We start from the raw sequence: 23,861 nt of genomic DNA on the forward strand, positions 1-23,861 counted from the left end.
AAATAAAAATGAGCTGCATAATATGAAATCCAATGGTTGTTATCCTTTGCTATGTGGTAGGTTCCTGCAGACGTTATCTCCTTCTGGTGTTGATCTGGAAATGGTTGCTTTGGCATTTTGTGGGTATGGCACCAAACGGAGATGTTGATGTGCGGAGTTTCAAGCACTGTTCATTCTCTAGCGGGTGACTTTTCAAATGATGCTACAAATTAGCAGTAAGTGCTACATTTTGCCTCATACTTGTTTGACATATTCCCGCTTGAAGCCAAACCACGGGCAGATGATGGACCCCGCGCCGTTTTTCTTGGGAATTAATTCTTCCTTCAATTTTACCAGAATTGCACCTTCTTTGTCTCGTATTGCCACTCGCACCACTCCGCTAGCATCACAGCTAATTTTACCCATGCTGCTACCTCTCTGCTCAGCAAGGGCGTATGACGCAACAGTATGTGACGTATGTAAGAAGGTGCGCTTGTTTTAAGTCTCTGTGAGAAGGAGAGACAAGAAAGAGTGGAAAAAAGCCTGTAGTGTAATGCCCGCAGCTAAAAGCAACTGCGTGAGTACGTATACTCGAATATCACGATATAGTCATTTTCTATATCGCACAGAGACAAACCTGCGATACATCAAGTATATCGATATATTGCCCGGCCATAAATTGAATGATTAAACTTAAGTCTATACATGATTGATTACTAATATATTTTCTGATTAATCACATGATTAACTTGTTATTTTGACAGCCCTAGTTTCTAGTAATACCTAGAGATTGTTAAAATTTTGTGCCAATGTGTTTGCAGTTCTTGTTTATCTTTTGCTTGTATTGTTTCCCAAAAATAAATTGCAAGTAATAGTGATACTGTTTGTATGACTACAGTATTGTTAAGTACATTTGAGAGGCATTGTTAATGTTCTAATTACATTAAGGTGTATTTTTCTACAAGATCTATCTTTTTTGTGTAACAATAACATTTTAATTATTGTTTTATAGGTTGAGCTTCACATGAAAAACATATTTAAAACAAAAAAAGTAGGCTGAAATATTATGTATTCCCTACTAACTTTTTTTGTGATTAATAAGGTGGCAGAGGGGTTAGTGGGTCTACCTCACAGTACGAAGGTTCTGAGTAGTCAGGCTTCATTCCCGGGCTCGGGATCTTTCTGTGTGGAGTTTGCATGTCTTCCCCGTGAATCCGTGGGTTGCCTCCGGGTACTCCGGCTTCCTCCCACTTCCAAAGACATGCACCTGGGGATAGGTTGATTGGCAACACTAAATTGGCCCTAATATGTGAGTGTGAATTTTGTCTGTCTATCTGTGTTGGGCCTGCGATGAGATGACGACTTTTCCAGGGTGTACCCCCCTTCCGCCCGATTGTAGCTGAGATAGGCACCAGTGCCCCCCGCGACCCCAAAGGGAATAAGCGGTAAAAAATGGATGAATGGAAGATGAGTCCAAATTCACAGGTTTTGTTGTTGATGATGTTAAATCTGTACAGAATAAACATGAAGTTTGTACACCAATTGAAGAAAATAGAAGGGGGACATATTTTATGTCAGCACAGAAATATGCTGACATATTCAGTATCCCATACTAACTTTCTTGTAATTAATAAAATGAGTCCAATTTAGGGCTGGCCGATATGGCGTTTTGTTAATATCTCGATATTTTTAGGCCATATCGCGATACACGATATACATCTCAATATTTTGCCTTAGCCTTGAATTAACACTTTGATTGATTGATTGATTGATTGATTGATTGATTGATTGATACTTTTATTAGTAGATTGCACAGTTCAGTACATATTCCGTACAATTGACCACTAAATGGTAACACCCGAATAAGTTTTTCAACTTGTTTAAGTCGGGGTCCACGTTAATCAATTCATGCATATAGTTGATGCATATAGTCACACCAGTATGATGATTATATGTGTCTACATTAAAACATTCTTGTTCATACTGCATTAATATATGCTCATTTTAAACTTTCATGCAGAGAGAGAAATCACAACTAAGTCAATTTACCAAAACTGTATTTTATTAAACAGTTATTAAGCAATGGCACAGACATTCATGTTATTTCCAAAACAGAAAGTGCAAGATTGTCAGAGACATTTTAAAACAAGCTATTAGTGCACTTTTGTGAATGATGTCACCAAGATGATACATCAAAAAAACACTAAATTAAAGTGTACTTTTGGTACAGAACGCCACTACAATAGTTAAAACAAATAAAGTGCACAAGATATTTCAATAACTATCAAATAAAAATGAGCTGTACAATAGGTTCCTGCAGACGTTATCTCCTTCTGTTGTTGACTATTTTTTTCATACGGTGTTGATGTAGAAATAGTTGCTTCGGCATTTTTTGGGTGTGGCACCGGTTGGAGATGTTGACATGAAGAGTTTCAAACACTTTTCATTCTCTAGCGGGTGACTTTTATAATGATGATACATTAGCAATGCTGCTACTTTTTGTAGCAACGCTTTTGCCGCATAAATGTTGCACATATTCTCGCTTGAAGTCAAACCACCGCCGGATGATGGATCACATGCTGTTTTTGTTGGTAATTAACTCTTCCTGCATTTGTTAGCAGATTTGCACCTTCTCTCTCTCGTATTATCACTTTCACCTCACCGTTAGCATCACAGCTATCGTCACCATGTCGTTACCCCTCTCCTCCGCGGGAGCGTGTGACGTATGTAAGAAGGCTGGCTAGTTTTAAGTCTATGTGAGAAGGAAAGAGTGGGAAACGCATGCAGTGTAATAATGCCCGCATTTAAAAGCAGCTGCGTGAGAATGTATACTCGAATATCACGATATAGTCATTTTCTATATCGCACAGAGACAAACCAGCACTATATCGATATATTGTCCAGCCCTAGTCCAAATGTACACATTTAGCTGTAAATGATACTAAAAGTGTACACAATAAAGCACATGAAGTTAGTACACTGTTTGAGGGAAATAGAAGGGGGACACATTTTATGGCAGCACAGATTATGATGAAATATTCTGTATCCCCGAGTACTAACTCCTTTTATCATTAATAAAACGAGTCCAAATTCACAAGTTTTGTTCAATGTCAAGTATGTACATATATTCCCCATGCTGTTATTACATAGCTCGAGGAAAATAAAAGTAAGTGGGACACATTTTCTGGCATAAAATTGGGGAATTTTTTTGTGTGTTTTTTTAACATGGAATTGAGTCCACGATGTAGTGTTTGTTCCCATTATATTGGTGTTATTTTTTAATCCATCAAAAGATGAAATAAAAAAATAAACCAAATTAAAGGATGTTAATGTAATTTCCATAAAATAGGTAGGCTGACCAATATCTCTGCAGCATGACACCATATACAATGGAGAAGCTTGTCCAGCGATGTGAATACAAATAAAACACGTCAGATACAAATGAACAAAAGCATTTATTTGGATCGGAATGTCACGTCTAACACCCAACAACATTTTGACAATCAAAGCATGATCGTAAGAATCCACATTTTGTATCATTGACATCGTTATTAAAATGGAAGTACTCCCGTTGATTTCAATTATCTGGCTTTCGATTGTTCCAGGATGTATCCTTCCTTCCGACCAAGTGCAGCTGTAATAAGCTCCAGCGACCCTGCGAGGGACAAGCGGTAGAAAAAGGATGGATGGATTATCTGACGATTTGTTTACACCTATTAACAAAACCAGTGAAGTTGGCACGTTGTGTAAATCGTAAATAAAAACAGAATTCAATGATTTGCAAATCCTTTTTAACTTATATTCAATTGAATACACTGCAAAGACAAGATGTTTAACGTTCGAACTGGTAAAGTTTGTTATTTTTTGCAAATATTAGCTCATTTGGAATTTCATACCTGCAACTGTTTTAAAAAAGCTGGCACAAGTGGCAAAAAAGACTGAGAAAGTTGAGAAATGGTCGTCAAACACTTATTTGGAACATCCCACGAATCCATCCACCCATCCATTTTCTACCGCTTAAACCCTTTGGGGTCGCGGGGGCGCTGGTGCCAATCTCAGCTACAATCGGGCGGAAGGCGGTGTACACCCTGGACAAGTCGCCACCTCATCGCAGGGCTAACACAGATAGACAGACAACGATCCTACTCACATTTACACACTAGGGCCAATTTAGTGTTGCCAATCAACCTATCCCCAGGTGCATGTCTTTGGAAGTGGGAGGAAGCCGGATTACCCGGAGGGAACCCACGCAGTCACGGGGAGAACATGCAAACTCCCCACGAATGAACAGGCTAATTAGGAACAGGTGGGTGCCAAGATTGGGCATAAAAGCAGTTTCCATGAAATGCTCAGTCATTCACAAACAAGGATGGGGCGAGGATCACCACTTTTTGAACAAATTGCCCAACAGTTAAGCAACAACAATTCTCAACAAGCTATTGCAAGGAATTAAGGGATTTTACCATCTACGATTAGTAATATCAACAGGTTCAGACAATCTGGAGAAACAAACATTGAATGCCCATGACCTTTGATCCCTCAGGCGGTTCTGCATCAAAAACCAACATCAGTGTTTAAAGGATATCACCACATGGGCTCAGTAACATTTCAGAAAACCACTGTCAGTAACTACAGTTTGTCGCAAAAGCCATTTATCAACAACACCCAGAAATGCTGCCGGCTTCTCTGGGCCCGAGCCCATCTAAGATTGACTGATTTAAAGTGGAAAAGTGTTCTGTGGTCTGACGAGTCCACATTTGAAATTGTTTTTATAAACTGTGGACGTGGTGTCCTCCGGACCAAAAAACCATCCGGACTGTCCTTGGCGCAAAGTTCAAAAGACAGCATCTGTGATGGTATGGGGGTCTGGGTAACTTACACATCTGTGCAGGCACCATTAATGCTGAAAGGTACATACAGGTTTTGGAACAACATACTGTATGTTGCCACATGTTACAACAGCGTGGCTTTGTAGTAAAAGAGTGCGGGTACTAGACTGGCCTGCCTGTTGTTCAGACCTGTCTCTCTTTGAAAATGTGTGGCGTATTATGAAGCGTAAAATACAACAACGGAAACCCCGGACTGTTGAACAACCTAAGCTGCACATCAAGCAAGAATGGGAAAGAATTCCACCTGAAAAGCTTCAAAAATTGGTCTATTCAATTCCCAAACGCTTACTGAGTTTTTTTTTAAAAGGAACGGCCATGTATTACAGTGGTAAAAATGCCCCTGTGTCAACCTTTTTGCAATGTGTTGCTGCCATTAAATTCTAAGTTAATGATTATTTGCAAAAAAAAAATCTTGTCTTTGCAGTCTACACTGAAAAAAGTGACTTTTTGGAGCTGTAAACTCGATTAGTGTAACTGTCATAATTTATACCTAATATTTTTAACATTCAGTAAGAACTAGAGTTTCTTAAGTAAAATTAAACCTTTTATTAACGTAATACATGAATTATTGGGGAAGAATAAGTTTTACTTATGTTTCCTCATACTATTTTAATGTTTAATAGTTGTACGTGCATAAACCTAAAAATATTACATAAACTTTACTCTGAAAATCTAGTGTTTTGAAACGCATGCACGACAACGCATACGCACAGCACAACAGGCTCTGGCCGACTGGCTCTGCTCCAGCCGTTAGGATCACTTCACAGAGCACTGCAAGGTGGCATTTTGGGTAACTCTTATCTTGCGTTTATAATGTGTTACAGAGTCGATGTTTATCAAAAATGTATTTGGTGTGAGTTCACAGAGTGTGGGGCATATTAGTAAGAATGTTAAAGTTGTTTATATCACGACCGTCAGTGTAAAAGGTATGGCTGTTGAGTAAGTATGCATTGCAAACTCGCTGTTAAATCATCGTAACTTATACGTTCTTCCGGCACGTAGACACGATGATGTAAAAGTGTGCACGATGACATGCTAAAGAGTAACGGTTCCCAAATAACCGTGCTGCGGCCGCAGAACATTTATTCATTAAAGTTTTTTAAACATACTTCATTGATATGTTTTTTAAACATACTTCACTAAATTTTGAGAAAATGATGTTCACGCTGACAAAATACAAGTGGACTTTACCTAATTTGTTTAAATAAATATAACTTAAAACTTGCATGTAATTAAGTAACTTTTACTTTAGATCTTCACAACTGTTATGTTATATGGTTAGTAGAATTTACTTGATACTGGCAAGTGAGAGTTACTTGATATTGCAGCATTAAATTTTACTTAAATCATTTGCTTGCAAATACTTACAATAATGTTTTTAAGTAAATCTTATTAGTTAATTTTTTTCAGTGTATTCATTTGAATAAGTTGAAAAGGTTTGCAAATCATTGTATTCTGTTTTTATTTACGATTTACACAACATGCCAAATTCACTGGTTTTGGATTTTGTACAAAACCAGCTTTTCTTACCTATTGTTTCCTGCTGTTACATATTTGGGTTCTGCGTAAGTCTGGAAACTTTGCACACGCCCGGTATAGTTGCCCGCGCCTTAGACAATAAGGTCGTTCTTTTTCTCTATTCTCTTGTTATGGGGCATCATTTTCCACTGCTGCCATTTTTTTGTATAAAGTTCTGTACAGTTCTAACTTATATCTGTCCTTAGACTCTATGGATACGCTAAAAACTATCGGTACAACAAATGTGATGGGGAGAAGACATTGTCAAAGTGGAACCACAAATAGTAATTAGACCGCCCACAAAACGGCGCATTCTAAAGAGACAGTTAAAGAGTCGCTTGAAGATGGTCTGTAAAACAAAATCTAGCTACAATTTTGACCAAAGAACCACTATTACATGTTATGTAGACCACAAGGAAATGTTTTAAATGTAGAAAAAAAAAGCATCATAATATGAACCTTTTGTCTGAAAATAGACCTGAATAGACCCGCTCATAGAATTGTGGTCCAAAAAATTACGGTACGTTTTTTTTTCTTTACTTGTTTTTTATTTATGTTGTGTTGTTTTTCAAATTTGAGTTTAGGTGGTACAAAAATACTCATATTTTCAAAATAAGGAATAGTCGTGTTAATAATAGTGATTTCAATATTACTCAAATTAAATGTGATTTTTTTTGCCATAATCATCCAACCCTACCAAGAAGTCTCCTATAGCTTCAGCTATTAGTGCCAATGTTTCTTGTGACTTGCCACTAACTAGGTACCAGTAGTTAATGGCTTTTGTAGACCACACACTCAGTGACTATAGGATACTTAGGCATTAATTGAATAGAGGTATTAATTGCAGCATTTACTGTATTGTGATTCAAAGCAGAAGATACAGAATGTTTTAGTTGAAGTTAGTGACTCTTGGACTCAAAGGGCCTGATGCATCGTGTGGGAGAAATTACAGATGAAAACTTTGTGATGTGTAATAATGTAACTAATGTTGGGTTTGCCAAAGCTTTGAATTGCTGTTGTGCAACCCGCAACAATATGTATTGTATACACTTGCTTAGGTTGATTGCTAGTTTGACAGCTCATATAATCCGCCACAGTAAGGAGACTTTATGGCCTATTCTCCTAGTTCCTTTCATCCATGCCTTGTATCCATTACTTTGGTCCTCAAGCTGCCAACTGTTACCTCCCTGCTCCTCAGTCTGCTGATTGTGTGGAGTGTCTGTTAACAGAAGCTCTATTGTGCTTTTGGTGCCAGTGTTCTCTTACTCCACTTCCACTTTGACAGTATATCACCATGGTTACCATTCCTTGCCTAGTAGCTATGGCTGTTAAGTAGTTGGATGCAACATGGAGTGACATGGTTTCTCCAAAGGATGTTGATTCAATCAACTGTTGTGGGGGTCAGCTCTCTTCACTGTAGGTCAGCTGATGCCAGCTGAACAATTGTTGTTTTGTTTGCGGTTGTTTGCCCTCTGCTGAGGCTGCACACGGCCCATTATACCATCTGTTACAATGTTGTTTTTTTTTTTTAGTGACAGTACAGACAACTGTTGATTTTTTTCAAATACACTAAAATAAAGACTGCAACCTCAGCAGTTCAACCTTTCAACATTACACTCAAATAATTCCAAATATATTTCTTCAAATTACAAATTGCATCACTGTGCTTCACTATTCCAATTAATTTCCATAGCTAGATTATAGGTGAGTTGATGTTGCCTTTTGCATTTACACAGATGAGGCAAGTTCCCTTCTGGAGTATTTCATTCAGCAAATCCAAAGCGGTGTGTGTCAGGAATTTTTGCGTGTGTGTAGAAGAGTTTTTTTTTTTTTTTGCAGTCACAGCAAATCTGTGTAAGGATTTATGCTAAAGATGACTATTAAACAGAGGTGGGACCAAGTCATTGTTTTGCAAGTCACAAGTAAGTCTCAAGTCTTTGCCCTCATGTCTCGAGTCAAGTCCCGAGTCAAGACAGGCAAGTCCGAGTAAAGTCCAAAGTCAATACTGGAAAGTCTCAAGTCAAGTCCCAAGTCCTGCATTTTGGGTTTCGAGTCATTTCAAGTCTTTTTAACCACAGACTAATACATGTACACAGATTGTGTATGCTTTTAAAACGCTGTATGTATTTATTATTAAAAAAAACAGTGCTGACATTGCACTTCATCATAGCACTAATAACCAGTTATTCTAAACATTTAATTCATTCCTTTACAGTATAAACACATTTGAAAAAACAAGTTCAACTGTACTTATTTGCACAAAAGTGTTAACATTGTATTTCCATGGAATATTGCATTGTAACTAGTTCATCAGCAGTTTATGTCATGTTGTCACCTTATCTCATTGATCTCATCTCATACTGTATGTGCTTATGTGTGCGTACACATGAAAAACAACAAATACATGAACATAACAATGAACAGTGCTGTACTTGTTAGATGTCAGGGCTCTATGGAATATGTACACATATTCTTAATATAGTATACATTTTAACTGACCTTTATTTGACTATGTTTGTCTTTTTGTAGATGGCTAAAATACGCGGTGCTGCTGACCGCCGTCTAACGTTACGTTACTGTGTGTGATACATTCATTAACGTAACGTTATGTGAAGGTACCTCATGCAACCCTGCTTAAAAAAATCACTTGACAATAAGTATGAATAAGGTAGCATCTGCAGTGGACGCAACAGACTGCCGTGTTTGCAATGACGTTATAACCATAGACATCTTATAAGTAGACGCAGAATTGGCTGCTGTGACGCAAGCAATTTGGCCGCCATCTTGAAGTGGTGATGAGGAGCTGGCAAGCAGCCTAAACTAACATTTGACAAATAGAAAACAAAGATGCTGGGCTGGTATTCAGCGTTTTCCTGCTCAATTGAGCGGACTGTTGAAAATAGGAATTGGAGGATTACTTTTCACAAGTAAGAATTTACATTAACATACTATTGGTTGTATTTTGTGAAAAGAATATTACCACAGAATTAAGCAGGAGCAAAGAACTACAATATTTGTATGTGAAAATCACAAAGAAATCTTCTGGGGGAGGATGACCCCCCTACAGGTATTTGGTTTACAAACTTTCAGGCCCACCTAAAACAAAATTCACCAGCCGCCATTGATTATGATGCATTTTAATTTTACTGTAACCACAGATAAGTCTTCAAGTAACAATATTCAAATACTAACTTTGTTGAGTAACACAGAATTTGGTTTTATTCTGAATCCAGTGAAACAGATTGGTGGTTTTAGCTGACATAAAGACTTTCAGGTGTTTATATATGTTTAAGTATTTGGCAGAAATTTTTATCCAAAGCAACATACATGAAAAATACATATAAAACAATCACTGTAAACATGATCATTTAAAGGAAAAATGTAATAGAAAATATCAATACAAAGTGTCAAGACAGAATAAACTGTCTGCTGTTGCAGCAACAGAGATAAAGTCTATAAGAGTGGTTCTCAAACTTTTTTCAGTGATGTAACGCCTGTGAACATGTTTTTAATTCAAGCACACCCTAATCAGAGCAAAGCATTTTTGGTTGAAAAAAGATATAAAGAAGTAAAATACAGCACTATGTCATCAGTTTCTGATTTATTAAACAGTATAACAGTGCCAAATATTGCACAATTGTAGTGGTCTTTCTTGAACTATTTATAAAAAAAAAAGATGTAAATATAACTAAAAACTTCTTGAAAAATAAACAAGTGATTCAATTATAAATAAAGATTTCTACACATAGAAGTAATCAGCAACTTAAAGTGCCCTCTTTTGGGATTGTAATAGAGATCCATCTGGGTTCATCAACTTCATTCTAAACATTTCTTCACAAAAAATAAATCTTTAACATCAATATTTATGGAACATTTCCCCCCCAAAAATCCAGATGTCAACACTGAATATTGCATTGTTGCATTTCTTTTCACATTTTATGAATTTACATTCATATTTTGTCGAAGTATTTTTCAATAAATATATTTATAAAGGATTTTGAATTGTTGCTATTTTTAGAATATTAACAAAAATATCATGTACCCCCTGGCATACCTTCAAGTACCCCCATTTGAGAACATCTGGTCTATAGGTCTATAGGGCTTCACGGTGGCAGAGGGGTTAGTGCGTCTGCCTCACAATACGAAGGTCCTGCAGTCGTGGGTTCAAATCCAGGCTCGGCATCTTTCTGTGTGGAGTTTGCATGTTCTCCCCGTGAATGCGTGGGTTCCCTCCGGGTGCTCCGGCTTCCTCCCACTTCCAAAGACATGCACCTGGGGATAGGTTGATTGGCAACACTAAATTGGCCCTAGTGTGTGAATGTGAGTGTGAATGTTGTCTGTCTATCTGTGTTGGCCCTGCGATGAGGTGGCGACTTGTCCAGGGTGTACCCCGCCTTCCGCCCGATTGTAGCTGAGATAGGCGCCAGCGCCCCCCGCGACCCCAAAAGGGAATAAGCAGTAGAAAATGGATGGATGGATGGTCTATAGGTCCGTAAGATATATAGATATCTAATGTATTCATACATTGTTTATGTAGGATATATGCATGTATATATAACCTAATCATATTTCTTCAACTTCAAAATAGCTGACTGTTTTTTTCCCCCCTTCTCTTGGATTATATTCCCAGTTTTGATCTCAGACGTCTGGTCACTTATAGCATATAAGAATATTCTATTTCTGTTAAGCAAATTATGAACACGCCAAGACATGTGTCCTTTATCATAGTTACACGTATGACAAAAAAGCGCGTGAATATAAGTGGTATTCAGTGAGGTAAGATGTATGAAATGCACTGACAGTTCATTGCTCCTGCCAAATGAATTGCACTGAGTGGAGCGGATCACCACTCCAAGATGGCGGCCCCACGTCTCGTCTGCGGCAATAGGCAGTAGCACTCGATGCTGCGTACCATTATAAGATGTCTATGGTTATAACGTTAGCAGTGAGTTTACAGCCTCCGTGATTTAACTACACAGCAAATAAAAGTCACGTTACTCAGCCAATAAACATTAGCTTACATTCAAAACGTACCCTTCTTTGTGCAACTTCAAATGTCGAACGAAGTTGGAAGTTGTTGCGTCTCAGTCTGTAATCTTCCAACCGCATGTTTTGCTCATGGCAATTCCTGTTTTGTTGACCAAGTCGTACTTTTAATACCCGAACGAAACACTTTATGGCATCATTTTCTTCACTTAATATTCTGTTGTTTGAAAGCTCTTCTTCGTTGGTTTTCATGCAATTTGATTGGGTGAAGACTGTGTGACGAAAAAATGTGGATGTAATTTGATTGGCTGTTGTACTGACAGGTAGCGTACAGGCTGTCATCGCACACACGCTGACAAACACACGTACAAAATGAAAGATACGGAGCGCTCCTGAATAACTTTTTAATCGTTGGGTTCTGGGGAAAGTAGCAAGTCATGTCAAGTCAAAAGGCTCAAGTCTAAGTCAAGTCACAAGTCATTGATGTTAAAGTCTAAGTCGAGTTGCAAGTCTTTTTACATTTTGTCAAGCCAAGTCTAAAGTCATCACATTAGAGTCATGTGACTCGAGTCCACACCTCTGCTATTAAACAATCCAAAAATGCATTAATAAGACAATACACTTGGTTGAATTGTTATTGAGAATCTTACCTTATTGGTTAGGCCTGTTTGATGACTACATCAGTTAGTATTCAAACCGAACCACATAAATAGCTAGTCTGCACCAGAACAAGGAATCCCAAAATGTGGCTACATAACCCCACTCTCTTCACATTTTTCCAGAATGAGCTGGACGTGGTTTCTCATATGTTTCTGTAGGTAATTCTGCAGCTCCTCTCTCTGCCTGTGTGACCTCACCAGCTATCCCTTCGCATTGCTTTTGGTACTTAACTCTATAAACTATATAACCCCACCACTGCTTGAACCCCGGTATTTGTATTTCTTTCCATAGAACCCCCAAACTGTCCTTGTGTCTCTGTTAGTCTCGCCGTTTCTGCCCGCCTCCATGTTTGTAATGGAAAACAGCTGTTCTTTGCCGATGAGGTTACTATAGTTCATCGAGAACACCGTTTGTGAAGGAGGCTTCATTGAAAGCTCCCTTTACCTAAATTATAGGCTTGGCAGGTCAGCAACTTTACCTGTTTAATCCTCATGTTCAGTGATAGTGCATATAGCAAAAGGAATAGTCTTTAGTTACCACCTCCAGGAGTATTGTGTAGGTCATTGTTTGAATTTGGAAGGTTCCAGTTCCAATTCCTCCTATCGTTTCCAGTTCCCAACAATTCTTGTTTCTTATTCTTTTAAGAGGCAGAGTCAAAAATTTACTATGAATTTCTCATAAGGCTATTTTAAAACCAGTACATAAGTATCAATCCTTTGAACTTGAACATACATTTTATGAAGTTTCTTTCTGCTGGAGTACAGTTTACAAAATGTTACGTATTTTCTGAAAACCACAATAAAAATGTTTATACATATCCTGTTTATGTGTCAGAAATAGGGATGTTCCAATTAGAGTGTATGTTGCCGATTCCACTACCAATCTTCCGTGAGTGAAATCAGCCGATACCGATGACATGTATTAACTGTCATTGTTGTACTGTATATATTAACGGTGAGTGCTGTTAACTGAGTAACAAAGGCAACATTTGAAACAGTTTTTCCATGTTCTTTTATTACATACTCTGTAGCCATTGAAGAGAAACAGAGCAGCCACATAGTTGTTATATTATCCTCTCTCTAAACTAGGCCTGGGCCGATAACAAATTTTGCTTGATGATATATTGACGTAGAAATTATTGCAGATAAACGATATTGCCAGTATTTTTTGGAGAGCAAATTAACCACTGATGTAATGATAGTACATAATAATAATGCATGTATAGCCTTTCAAATGCAATGAATTATAATTTCTTATATATTTTAACACTTTAATATAAAAATATAAACTTTTAAATCTTCAAGTTAAATAAAACAAACAATAAAATATACTTTGTTAGGCAAAACATTGCATTTGAATTAAAATAAAAAAAACAAAAGCAATAAAACACGTTAAGGGGGGGCCTGGGGGCCCTCAAATATACACAACGACAAGAAAAAACAATAAATTAAATGGCTATATAAAGGATTGACAAACAATGTTGCACTTCAATATTGAACTTTTAGGCAGAGGTGGTGTTATACATTACTTGACTGACAATCAAGTTAGAACCTTTTTAAATAAAATGTCATAATAACTATAATAATATAATCACTATTCCCACTCTGGTGCGGTGGCATTTGGTTTTGTGAGCATGTTGTTAATTTTTGCTACTGCATGTGTTGCATGGGTTATCTTGTTGCACTGTGTCAAAGACACTTAATGAAGGACAAGAAAATACCCCGCCTTCTTTTCATTCCGTTATGGTACAAACGCACACAGCTGCTAAAGCCGATGAAAAGCGTGAATGTTCTTGAAGTATACACATGGCAATTTGTCGACGCTGGAAAACTTACCGACTTAGTTTTCATTAATCGTCCTTTAATTGACATTTCGAATCTTGACCCAGGCCTACTCTAAACCAATTTACTTGTTCAATTCCTGTTAATAGCTGCTTACTTTCTGCTGTTACGTGTTTCCAACTACACTTCCTAAAGTTTACTAAACACTTTTTTCGTGTGTTGTTTTCAGCTACTTTAGTGGTGATCTTTACAATTAGTTTGCCTCCTCCTGGTTGTTCCTCCTCTGTTTATAACATGTTCAGCATCGTCCTCCAGTCACGTAGTGAAAATTATACTTTTAAGAAATTTAGTTTATTTGGAGGACTATTGACTTCGGGGAGTGGCTCCAAAATGTGTATGGAGATACAGAAGTAGCTGCTTAACCGCATCGGGGTTTGGACTAATCCTGAAAAAATAGGAATCAACATTTAAAAATGTGAACGGTTCCGGGAAAATCTTAATGTAAGTCTCGGTTCACATCAAAGCCCGACCTTAGTTATGTATTCGACTGCGCCTGTTTAAGTTAGTTAATTCATTAGTTAGCGACTTAACTCAAAAGGTTTTAGGTGGATTTTTATTAAACTTTTAAAAAATGTCACAAATGAGATAAGGAAAAAGTGATCTGGATCATTTCTTTCACGTTACCTTACGTTTATGTTACGAGGCTCAACTTTTCTGTGTGTGTATGCTATCAACCCCGCCCCCACCCATAGAGACTAAGAGTGGGTAACTGACCGAAGGGTGTATTTATATAATTTGTTGGTTTATTCAATTCCGCCATAGAACAATAGTAACATAGTTTAAAAAGTCATGGGAAATACAAGAAATGGGATAAGGAACATGTGATATTGCCTTTTTGGAGTGATTTGGATCACCGTCTGGGGTCAGAATTTTTTTAATAGGATTCCTTACTATTGGGAAATAGGGCATGGCTTTTCTGGTGGTATTTATATTTGTATGACACATTTAAATGTAAACATTCATTGTGTATTCCATCCCCGGCCAATAAATAATGTATTAGCGGAGCTGGGTCCAGAAATAAAAGATTAGCCAACCACAACCAATCACTTCAACAGTCAATCAGATTATGCAAATGTTATACAATGTCAGTGCTCTTATTTAGCTTTGCACAAGGTATGATTTGCACACAACTGCTTCAGGTATCCATTGCTAATTTGCTAAGTCAGCGTTTTGTCAAATAACTCTTAATTCGACCAGTTTCATTTGGTTCAGCTAGCCATTAAAGTTACCAGTTAATGTGAAGGTGTTGCTAAGCAAGCATTAGCTATTTCCCCTGCCCTCTCCCTTTAAGTGAATCTAATCTGTCTGACCTCACCAGGCCCAACTATTAGTATACTATTATTAGGCTCTGGCAGGGCACTGCTGTGTTGATGCTTTGCATGAGTCACAGCAGGCCAACTGCAGCTGAGGCAAAACAAAATAATTTGAGCTCTGCTGTCTAAACCTGTGCTAAACTTCTGCATTGGTATTGTCTTACATGTCTGACAGATTGTGGTACATGTTTATTTTTTTGATGGTGCATTTGTATAACCTCGAGATGTTTTGTGTCACGAAGTGCTGAGTCTCCCGAGGCACTGTTTTGGTTCAAGTTCACTACGCACAGCAGTGTTTCTGCAGTATTGCTCATTACCCTTACTGTCTTCTATTTGACAGTACTGATCTTTCTGTTTTCCTTTCACACCCACAGAGCGGAGAAAACAGAAGTTCTCAGCGATGACCTTTTACAGGTAAACTATTAATCTGACTTGGTAAAGCTGTGACAAGCTCTTACCTCATCCTGGGAAAGGCTGCATCTGTTAGTGTGTTGGCCGCAATTATGCTTGAAAATATTTTGCTGCAAAATTATTTATAGTCTCCAAATACTTCATGTTAATGTTATTTACAAGTTCACCTGTACATTTTCTTTAAAAAACCTATGAACCCGCTTCCTCAATCACACTTTATAAAAACACTGAAATTAAATACGGTGAGCCTTTTTTGTAAATACTGTAACTTTTATTTCCACCCAAGCCTTACCAACTTATATTTCTTATCCTATGTATTGTTTTTTTAGTTGTTTTTTTTTTTTACGATCTGGAATTCTTCTGTCTGCTAAATAAAACAACAATAAACAAAGGGATTTACTCAGAAGTATCCATGATTGGGGGTTTCAAATTCGCATCATAAAATGATTTTCAAGTAACTTTGCCTTTTAAAATGCAACTACACTTTTTGGAATTTTACTGTTAATTCAATCTCTATGTGAGTGAGAAAAGAACACATCTGTTTCTCTTTTTTGTGTATTGTGAATTGCAAGAAAACTCAAGCATTAGGTGGCTAACAATGTTGCTAATTGGATTAATCCATTCCGCCTATAAAGCCCTCCAAAAGACATACAAAAACCGCCAACAATGCTTCATTTACATGCCGTGACCTGCAAGTTAATCAAACTAGAGCATCATACTGAGCCGGTGATCTGCTGTATTGCTTCTGAGCTGGTTAAAGATTGTTCCAGATTATAAATCATGTCTCTCAGTACTTGTATAGTGGAAACTTGTGGCCGTAAGTCAAGAAGTTGGTCAACTTTGAAATACAACTTATACCCGAAGACACTGTTTGCTACCAGCTTTCTTTTTTTTTTTACCTGACGAGTGAGGATTATGATGTCAAGTCTTGTGCTGAAATATATGAAAATCCCATCGGTCAACATCCCGGTGAGAGTAGACATTGTACAGTAAGGGATTGTTTTGTTATGTTTGTATTTCTTGTTTAGCACTTACCAATACTGCTACATGGTGCTTAATGTTTCTGTAGAGCTGGATCTGCTTATGGCTCAGCTTCTAAAACTTGTAACTCATCCTTCGTATATCCAGGCTCAGAAAGATAAGGTTCTGGATCATCTTTTGTCCCAAAGTAGTTGTTGTTTTATTAATTCTGCCACAAGTAGTTGTTACTTTTATTTTATTTTTTTTTTTTTTAATACATTGTGCTCTCATGCATTGCATTGCTTCATTTTTTCCCCGCACGTACTACAGAGACTACAAACCAAGGCTACATTGTAAAGACAAAACATTATATGAATTTCCTATTTAGTAGTTCCATTGTTTTTTTTCGATACCATCAACTTATTTTGTCTTTTCTCCACCTCAATAATGGACTGAGAATTGTTGACTGATACAGTTGTGAAACACTTCCACACTAACAATGAAGACAGCACTCTGGCCATAGTTCACTGTAGTCGTGGGTGTGCTGTGTATCTTCTCTTTTTTTAATGTCAACACCTCTGGAGCAGACAGTTTTTCGGGCATCCTATGCGGCTATCTTGAGGCTGTCTGGGGAAGAAGGTGGGGTTAACACCAGATTGTGTCTGTTAAGTGAAGGTATTCTAGCACTTAAGCCTCTTTGTGAGCAACTGGATGGTGTCAAGGACTCAAATCAAACAAAGTCTGCTGGTTTTTGCTTTGGCAAAACCGACATTACAGTAATCTCAACAGTTCTCTCTGAACAGGTGAAAACATTAACTTGTTTATACAAACACAAAGGTAATTGGATGACATAAAACAGTAAACATGTGGTCTTGACAACCACTGAGGCAATGAAGTGAATATGTTTTATGGCACGGGTTTCATATTTGTTTACATTGAGGGGCACTTTGCAGTCATAGGCGCTCTCAGACCGTGAATATATATGAATATAATCGCCTAATGATATTATTACAAAATTGTCTATGCATTTAATTATTATATTTTTTACTCTCACAAATTGAAAGATAACTTGCTTTGAGATCGTAAGTCAAAGTGACAAAAGCAAATATTTACTTTTAGATTGAAAATAATTTGTTCGTAGTACTGTAAAGTATAAAATATAATATTTGTCGCATAATCAGATTATATTATGGTTTAAAAGATAAGCATTATCATGCAGTATTTTTTTTTTTCTGAATTGTATTTATTATAAATAGTATTTTATTGAGGCACATGATATTTAGGTTTACGCGGGCCACATAAAATGATGTGGCGGGCGACGTCTTAAGTTTGACTGCTGTGATGTCTGACAAATGTGTCAATTGATTTAAGATGAACTGCCTCTGTTGGGAATCAGCTGTTGAGGGTTTAGAATCACCTCATTGTAAATTTCTTCGAATAGAGGGCCAAGCTTCATATGACACTGTTGTTTTAAAAGATAGCAGAAATGTTCTGTGTTTTACTGACAATTTTGTTACAGTGGTGGCCAGAAATATTTAGTTTTGCCAACAGTAATGTGTGCATTTTTGTGTGAATGCTGTTTGTCAAAAACAAAGTTAAAACAAAACATTTACATGAGCAGCTCCTTTCGGATTAGCTCATGCCATAAACATAGCTGTTTTTAAATGCAGTGGTACCTCAACTTATAAGTACGATCCATTCCACGATCAAGCTCGTAACTCGAAATACTCGTATCTTAAAGCAGTCCCGCAATGAAATGAATTAAACTCAATCTGTGTAACAAGGTGTACCAGTATATTAACTCTTTATTGATCAGACAGTACAATCCTTTTACAAATGTAACTTCAACCAACTGTGAAAATGTGCCTAATGCAAGATATGTTAGCAAATTAAAACATAAGAAGTTGAGAGACATTTTGTATCTCAGATTAATCATAAATTAAGGTACTCGTAAATTGAGTTACCACTGTACAGGGACGGCGTGGCGCAGTGGGAGAGTGGCCGTGCGCAACCCGAGGGTCCCTGGTTCAAATCCCACCTAGTACCAACCTCGTCACGTCCGTTGTGTCCTGAGCAAGACACTTCACCCTTGCTCCTGATGGGTGCTGGTTGGCGCCTTGCATGGCAGCTCCCTCCATCAGTGTGTGAATGGGTAAATGTGGAAGTAGTGTCAAAGCGCTTTGAGTACCTTGAAGGTAGAAAAGCGCTATACAAGTACAACCCATTTATTTATTTATTTATTGGTCCTTTACAGCTAAAAGATCAAAGTCAAGCAGTAATCTGTGATTTAGCAGGTTATGTCATGGCATTACAACGATGCACTAGATGCTATCCATTATATTGCTCATAGGCCACAGTGGACATATTTGCATATCTGTGGATTGATGTAGTGTGGTGCATTTACCAACATGTGTCAAACTTTAGGCCCGGGGGCCAGATCTGGCGCTTTGTTTTATGCGAAAGCCAATAAATAACGTATCAATAAAGCACTTTATCTTTCTTATTAAATGTCTGTCAATATTATGCTTCCAATTTTGACAGAAAATGTGCATGTACTGTATGCAATTGCATGTCTTTTAACTTTAATATTTTTTGATCATGTGACAAACATTATATTAACATCCATCCATCCATCCATCCATTTTCTACCGCTTATTCCCGTTGTGGTTGTGGGGTGCGCTTGAGCTTATCTCAGCTACAATCGGGCGGAAGGCGGGATACACCCTGGACAAGTCGCCACCTCAATACAGGGCCAACACAGATAGACTGACAACATTCACATCCACACTCACATTCACACACTAGGGGGCCAATTTAGTGTTACCAACCAACCTATCCCCAGGTGTGTGTCTTTGTAAGTGTGAGGAAGCCGGAGTACCTGGAGGGAACCCACGTAGTCACGGGGAGAACATGCAAACTCCCCACAGAAAGATCCAGAGCTCAGGATCGAATCCAGGACATTGGTTTTGTGAGGCAGATGCACTAACACCTCTGCCATATTAACATACATTCCAATAATTTTTTGTGAAAACAAATATAAATACTGTCACCTTGACTTGTGATTTGGAAGTTATTATTAAATGTATACTTAAGAAAACTATAATGATCAAATGCATAGGCAATTTGGTAATCTTTTGAGGGCAGCCATAACAGCAATGTGGCCCACAATGAAAAAGAGTTTGACACCCCCATTAATTAACCCATCTTAGCCCTCAATTTTGCCTATGCGTAGTGCCGTGGTTCACTTTTGTGCACCTGACATGGAATCTATTCCCACTGTGTACCCTATTCTCAATCGCCCTGTAAATGACTGGTGACCAGTTTAGGGTGTCGTGTAGTCAAGTTAAGTTAAAGTACCAATGATTGTCACACACACACTAGGTCTGGTGAAATATGTCCTCTGCATTTGGCCCATCCCTTTGTTCTCACCTCCTGGGAGGTGAGGGGAGCAGTGGGCAGTAGCGGTGCCGCGCCCCGGAATCATTTTTGGTGATTTAACCCTCAATTCCAACCCTTGATGCTGAGTGCCAAGCAGGGAGGTATAGTCTCCAACATAAGCATTAGAAAATGGATAGCTATACTTAACTGTAGCCATTATTGTTCTGTAGTCTAGTCACTCTTGGCTTCTCTAAATGGTATACTGTTCTACCCAACCACTCTGTTACATTAGTCTCCCAGCTGTCCCATTTCTTGATGCTCCGCATAATAGTGGGGAAACCACAGAACTACACAGGAAGGTACAAGGAGTCTACTTGTGCAATGTTAAAAGTGTGGGTTCAAAAATTTAAGTGCAGCATGGTAGGTAGGCTGGCAACCAACTCATGTCACATTTAATTTGATGCAAACAGCAGATATTTAGTGCCTTTTAATAGGTCATTGTCTAAAACCAGCCTGTGTGTCATGCTTGCTTTTCATTTCAAACTTGTCCACACCTTTCTCTTGGAAACCAGTAAACAAATGGGCGCAACCAGACAAGCAGCCTCTCTGTCTTGCTGTGGGATTCCCTGGCCTGTAATATGTCATAGGATTGTCCACTTGTTTAATAGAACACACCCTGCTGTTACCCTTTAACTGCTTATGACATGCAGTATGTTATGCTATGGTGTTCTGTGCTTTCTTCTATGACATTGACATAAAATATTTCCTAATGACGCACAAATGATACAAATTTTTTTTTTCCAGTGGAATGGGAATACCCTTCTGTGTTTTGTGCCTAACTGCTAACTGGACTCAACTCTACCAGTGCAACATGCCTATATTGTGAATGTCTCTCTCTCTCTCTCTCTCTCTCTCCCTCTCTCTCGCTCTCTCTCTCTCTCTCTCTCTCACTCTCTCTTTCTCTCTCTCTGTTGGATAAGTTTGCATTTGACCCAGCTGTTTTGGGAATACCGGAGGCCTCCATCGGTCACGAGTGACGTAAGAGCACAAGAACAGTGGGAGGCAAAAAAGAGATGGGGAGACTGATATCTGCTGTGGAATTCTGGCTCTGTTCTGTTTTTGGAACACAATTGTCTGGTATTTTGGTTGATCCTCCCTTTTGCACTTCTTGTCACTCTGTGTTTCTGCTCTGCGTACCCTCCAGACCTCAGTGATTCTATGTAGGGCTGGGCGATATATCCAATATGCTCAATATATCGCGGGTTTGTCTCTGTGCGGTGTAGAAAATTACTTTTTTGTGAGTATTCAAGTATACATTCGCACGCAGTGGCTTTCAGCTGTGGGCATTACACTACAGGCTTTTCTCACTCTTTCTTGTCTTTCTTTTTCACAGAGATAAAACAAGCACACCATCTTACATAGGTCACATACTGTCGCGCGTGCAACGTCATACACACTCGCCGAGCAGAGAGGTAGCGGCATGGGTAAAGTTAGCTGTGGCAGGTGGTTCAAGCGGAGAGGTGCAAGTGGTAATTCGAGAGAGAGAAGATGCAAATCTGGTAACAAATGGAGGAAGAATAATTCATTTCCAAGAAAAACAGCACGGGGTACATTGTCTGGCGGTAGTTTGGCTTCAAGCGGGAAGATGTTGAGGAGACAACAGTTATATGTAAAATATGTGGCAAAAGTGTTGCTACAAAAAGTACCGGCACCACTAATTTGTACTATCATTTAAAAAGTCACCCGCTAGAGAATGAAGAGTGCTTGAAACTCCGCATGTCCACATCTCTGGCCGGTGCCACACTAACAAAATGTCGAAGCAACCGGCAATGACCCAATTGTCTTACATGTCCAGATCAACACCGTATGAAAAAAATAGTTAAAAACAGGAGATAACGTCCACAGTAACCTACCACATAGCGAAGGACATACACTATTTGATTTCCTATTTTGCAGCAAATTTTTATTTTACAGTTTTTTAAATATCTTGTGTGACATCATGCACAAAAGTGCACTTTATTTGTTTTAATATATTGTAGTGGCGTTCTGTACAAAAAGTGCACTTTAATTTAGCGTTGTTTTGATATGTCATCTTAGTGACATCATGCACTTAAGTGCACTAATAGCTTGTTTTAAAATATCTGACAATGTTGCACTTTCTGTTTTGAAATTACATGAACGTTTGTGCCACTTCTTAATAACTGTTTAATAAATAAAGATTTGGTAAATTGACTTAGTTTTGACTTCCCTCCCTGCATGAAAGTTTAAAATTAGCATAAATTATTGCAGTATGAACAAGAATGTTTTAATGTATACGTATAGAATCATCATACTGGTTTGATTAGAAGCATCAAGTGTTAATTCAAAGCTAAGGCGATATATCGAGATATATATCGTGTATCGTGACATGGCCCTAAAATATCGAGAAATTGATAAAAGGCCATATCGCCCAGCTCAATTCTTATGTAAATTTGGAACATTGTTTTAAAACTTTCAGTTGATGTTTGCCCCTGTATGCCGCCTTACAGGCACATCTTTCTCCCTTTTTTGGTAGTGTGTCTGTTAAGCACTGCCAAGATCATCATTGATAAACAATTTTGATTCTTATTTAGTGTGGAAAAAGTGACGGAAATGTCGTGCACATTGTTGACACTGGCTGTCTCAGTCAAGCACCTGGCATCACAAGGAAAGTGCACAGCTTCACTTGGCATCCAGCCTGAATAGATGTGACTCCCAGCTCATCAATGACAGTATTATATCTCAAACACAGAGGGCATCTGTATCGCTTGGCCACAGACAGGAGAAAGCCTGTGTCACTTTGAAACCTTTTTTAAACAGTAATGAATGTCTCAGTTCTGTGCGAAGCCCAGTGAGTGTTGCTATGGAAGCACTTCCGAAGAGCATGCGCTTCAAAGATAACATTCCACTGCCACTTCGCAGGGACCAGTCTCATCGATCACGGTTCAACGCTGAACTCTAACACCCCTCAAGGGCAGCTACAAATCCAATCTATGCTCTGAGCTCAACCTCATTAGCCATTAACACATTACTGTGTTGCTTTACTATGGCAGTGCTGGTGACATTTAAATGTAAACTATTGCCAGAATAAACTGAACAAAATATGATCCAACGAGCACTTAACCCTGGATTACACATAATTTGAAGGCGATAAGCTACAATGTAACTCAATATTGTTGCATCCTGTCTTCTGCACAGATTGAACGAAGGATGGAGTTGGTGCGTGTGGTGTCCCACAACACACACAAAAGGATGGTCTCATGGCTACAGGGACATATTGGCGCAGATGCTGAGAAAAGACATGTGAGTTGACTTTTGGATTAACTGTGGAAGTGAAAATGTTAGCAGTGCAGCACCTTTTTTATTGCCAATGCCTTAGAACTATCCAAATAGACATGATGTATCTTCTGTGTTTTTTTTTTTGCCCCACACATTCCAACATGTACTGCAGTCCGTACCACGCCTCTATACAGGAAATGGTCAGGTAAAAGAAAACAATGAAGTATTTCACCTCTACCTCATTGCTCTGCTCCGCATTCACTTCCAGTAGAATCTCTGTGCATGACAACTGGGTTTATTCCTCCTTTAAAATGGGTTGTTGGACATTCTGCATTGTTCAAAGGTTCTGGGACACAACACTTTACTTGATAGATTCTCTTCTCCTGGTTGTTTCATGTATCCCAATAACATTTACCTCCTCCAATTTTCTAAGAAAATTCACTTCCTCTTCCTGACTTTTTGAATGTACCAGTACTCACTCAATGGAAAGTTTTGATGACCTTTCCATTGGGCTCCATCTCACACTTTTAAATAGCAAAATAGCATTGAATAGCTTATTATTTTAAAATGGTTTATGTGTAAGTTTTAAACTAATCAATGTTTGCATGTGTGCCTCTTCCACATTTGTT

The 23,861-nt window shown here is 38.2% G+C and overlaps 1 protein-coding gene across 9 annotated transcripts in view; it reads left to right on the plus strand.

Moving 5' to 3' along the window:
• The window catches only part of arhgap17a (Rho GTPase activating protein 17a), a 56,499-nt gene that overhangs the window by 11,744 nt on the left and 20,894 nt on the right, over positions 1-23,861 (plus strand). For 6 of the 9 annotated variants that reach the window (XM_061909042.1, XM_061909035.1, XM_061909037.1 and 3 more), the window contains exons 2-4: positions 15,561-15,600; positions 23,152-23,256; positions 23,405-23,437. In XM_061909042.1, the coding sequence (XP_061765026.1) occupies positions 23,164-23,256; positions 23,405-23,437 (126 nt within the window). In that variant the 5' untranslated portion in view covers positions 15,561-15,600; positions 23,152-23,163. The remainder of the gene's footprint in view (positions 1-15,560; positions 15,601-23,151; positions 23,257-23,404; positions 23,438-23,861) is intronic. The other 3 variants (XM_061909039.1, XM_061909040.1, XM_061909041.1) reach the window with 1 other exon arrangement.

Source organism: Nerophis ophidion, linkage group LG08, assembly GCF_033978795.1.
Source record: "Nerophis ophidion isolate RoL-2023_Sa linkage group LG08, RoL_Noph_v1.0, whole genome shotgun sequence".
Classification (NCBI taxonomy): Eukaryota; Metazoa; Chordata; class Actinopteri; order Syngnathiformes; family Syngnathidae; genus Nerophis; species Nerophis ophidion.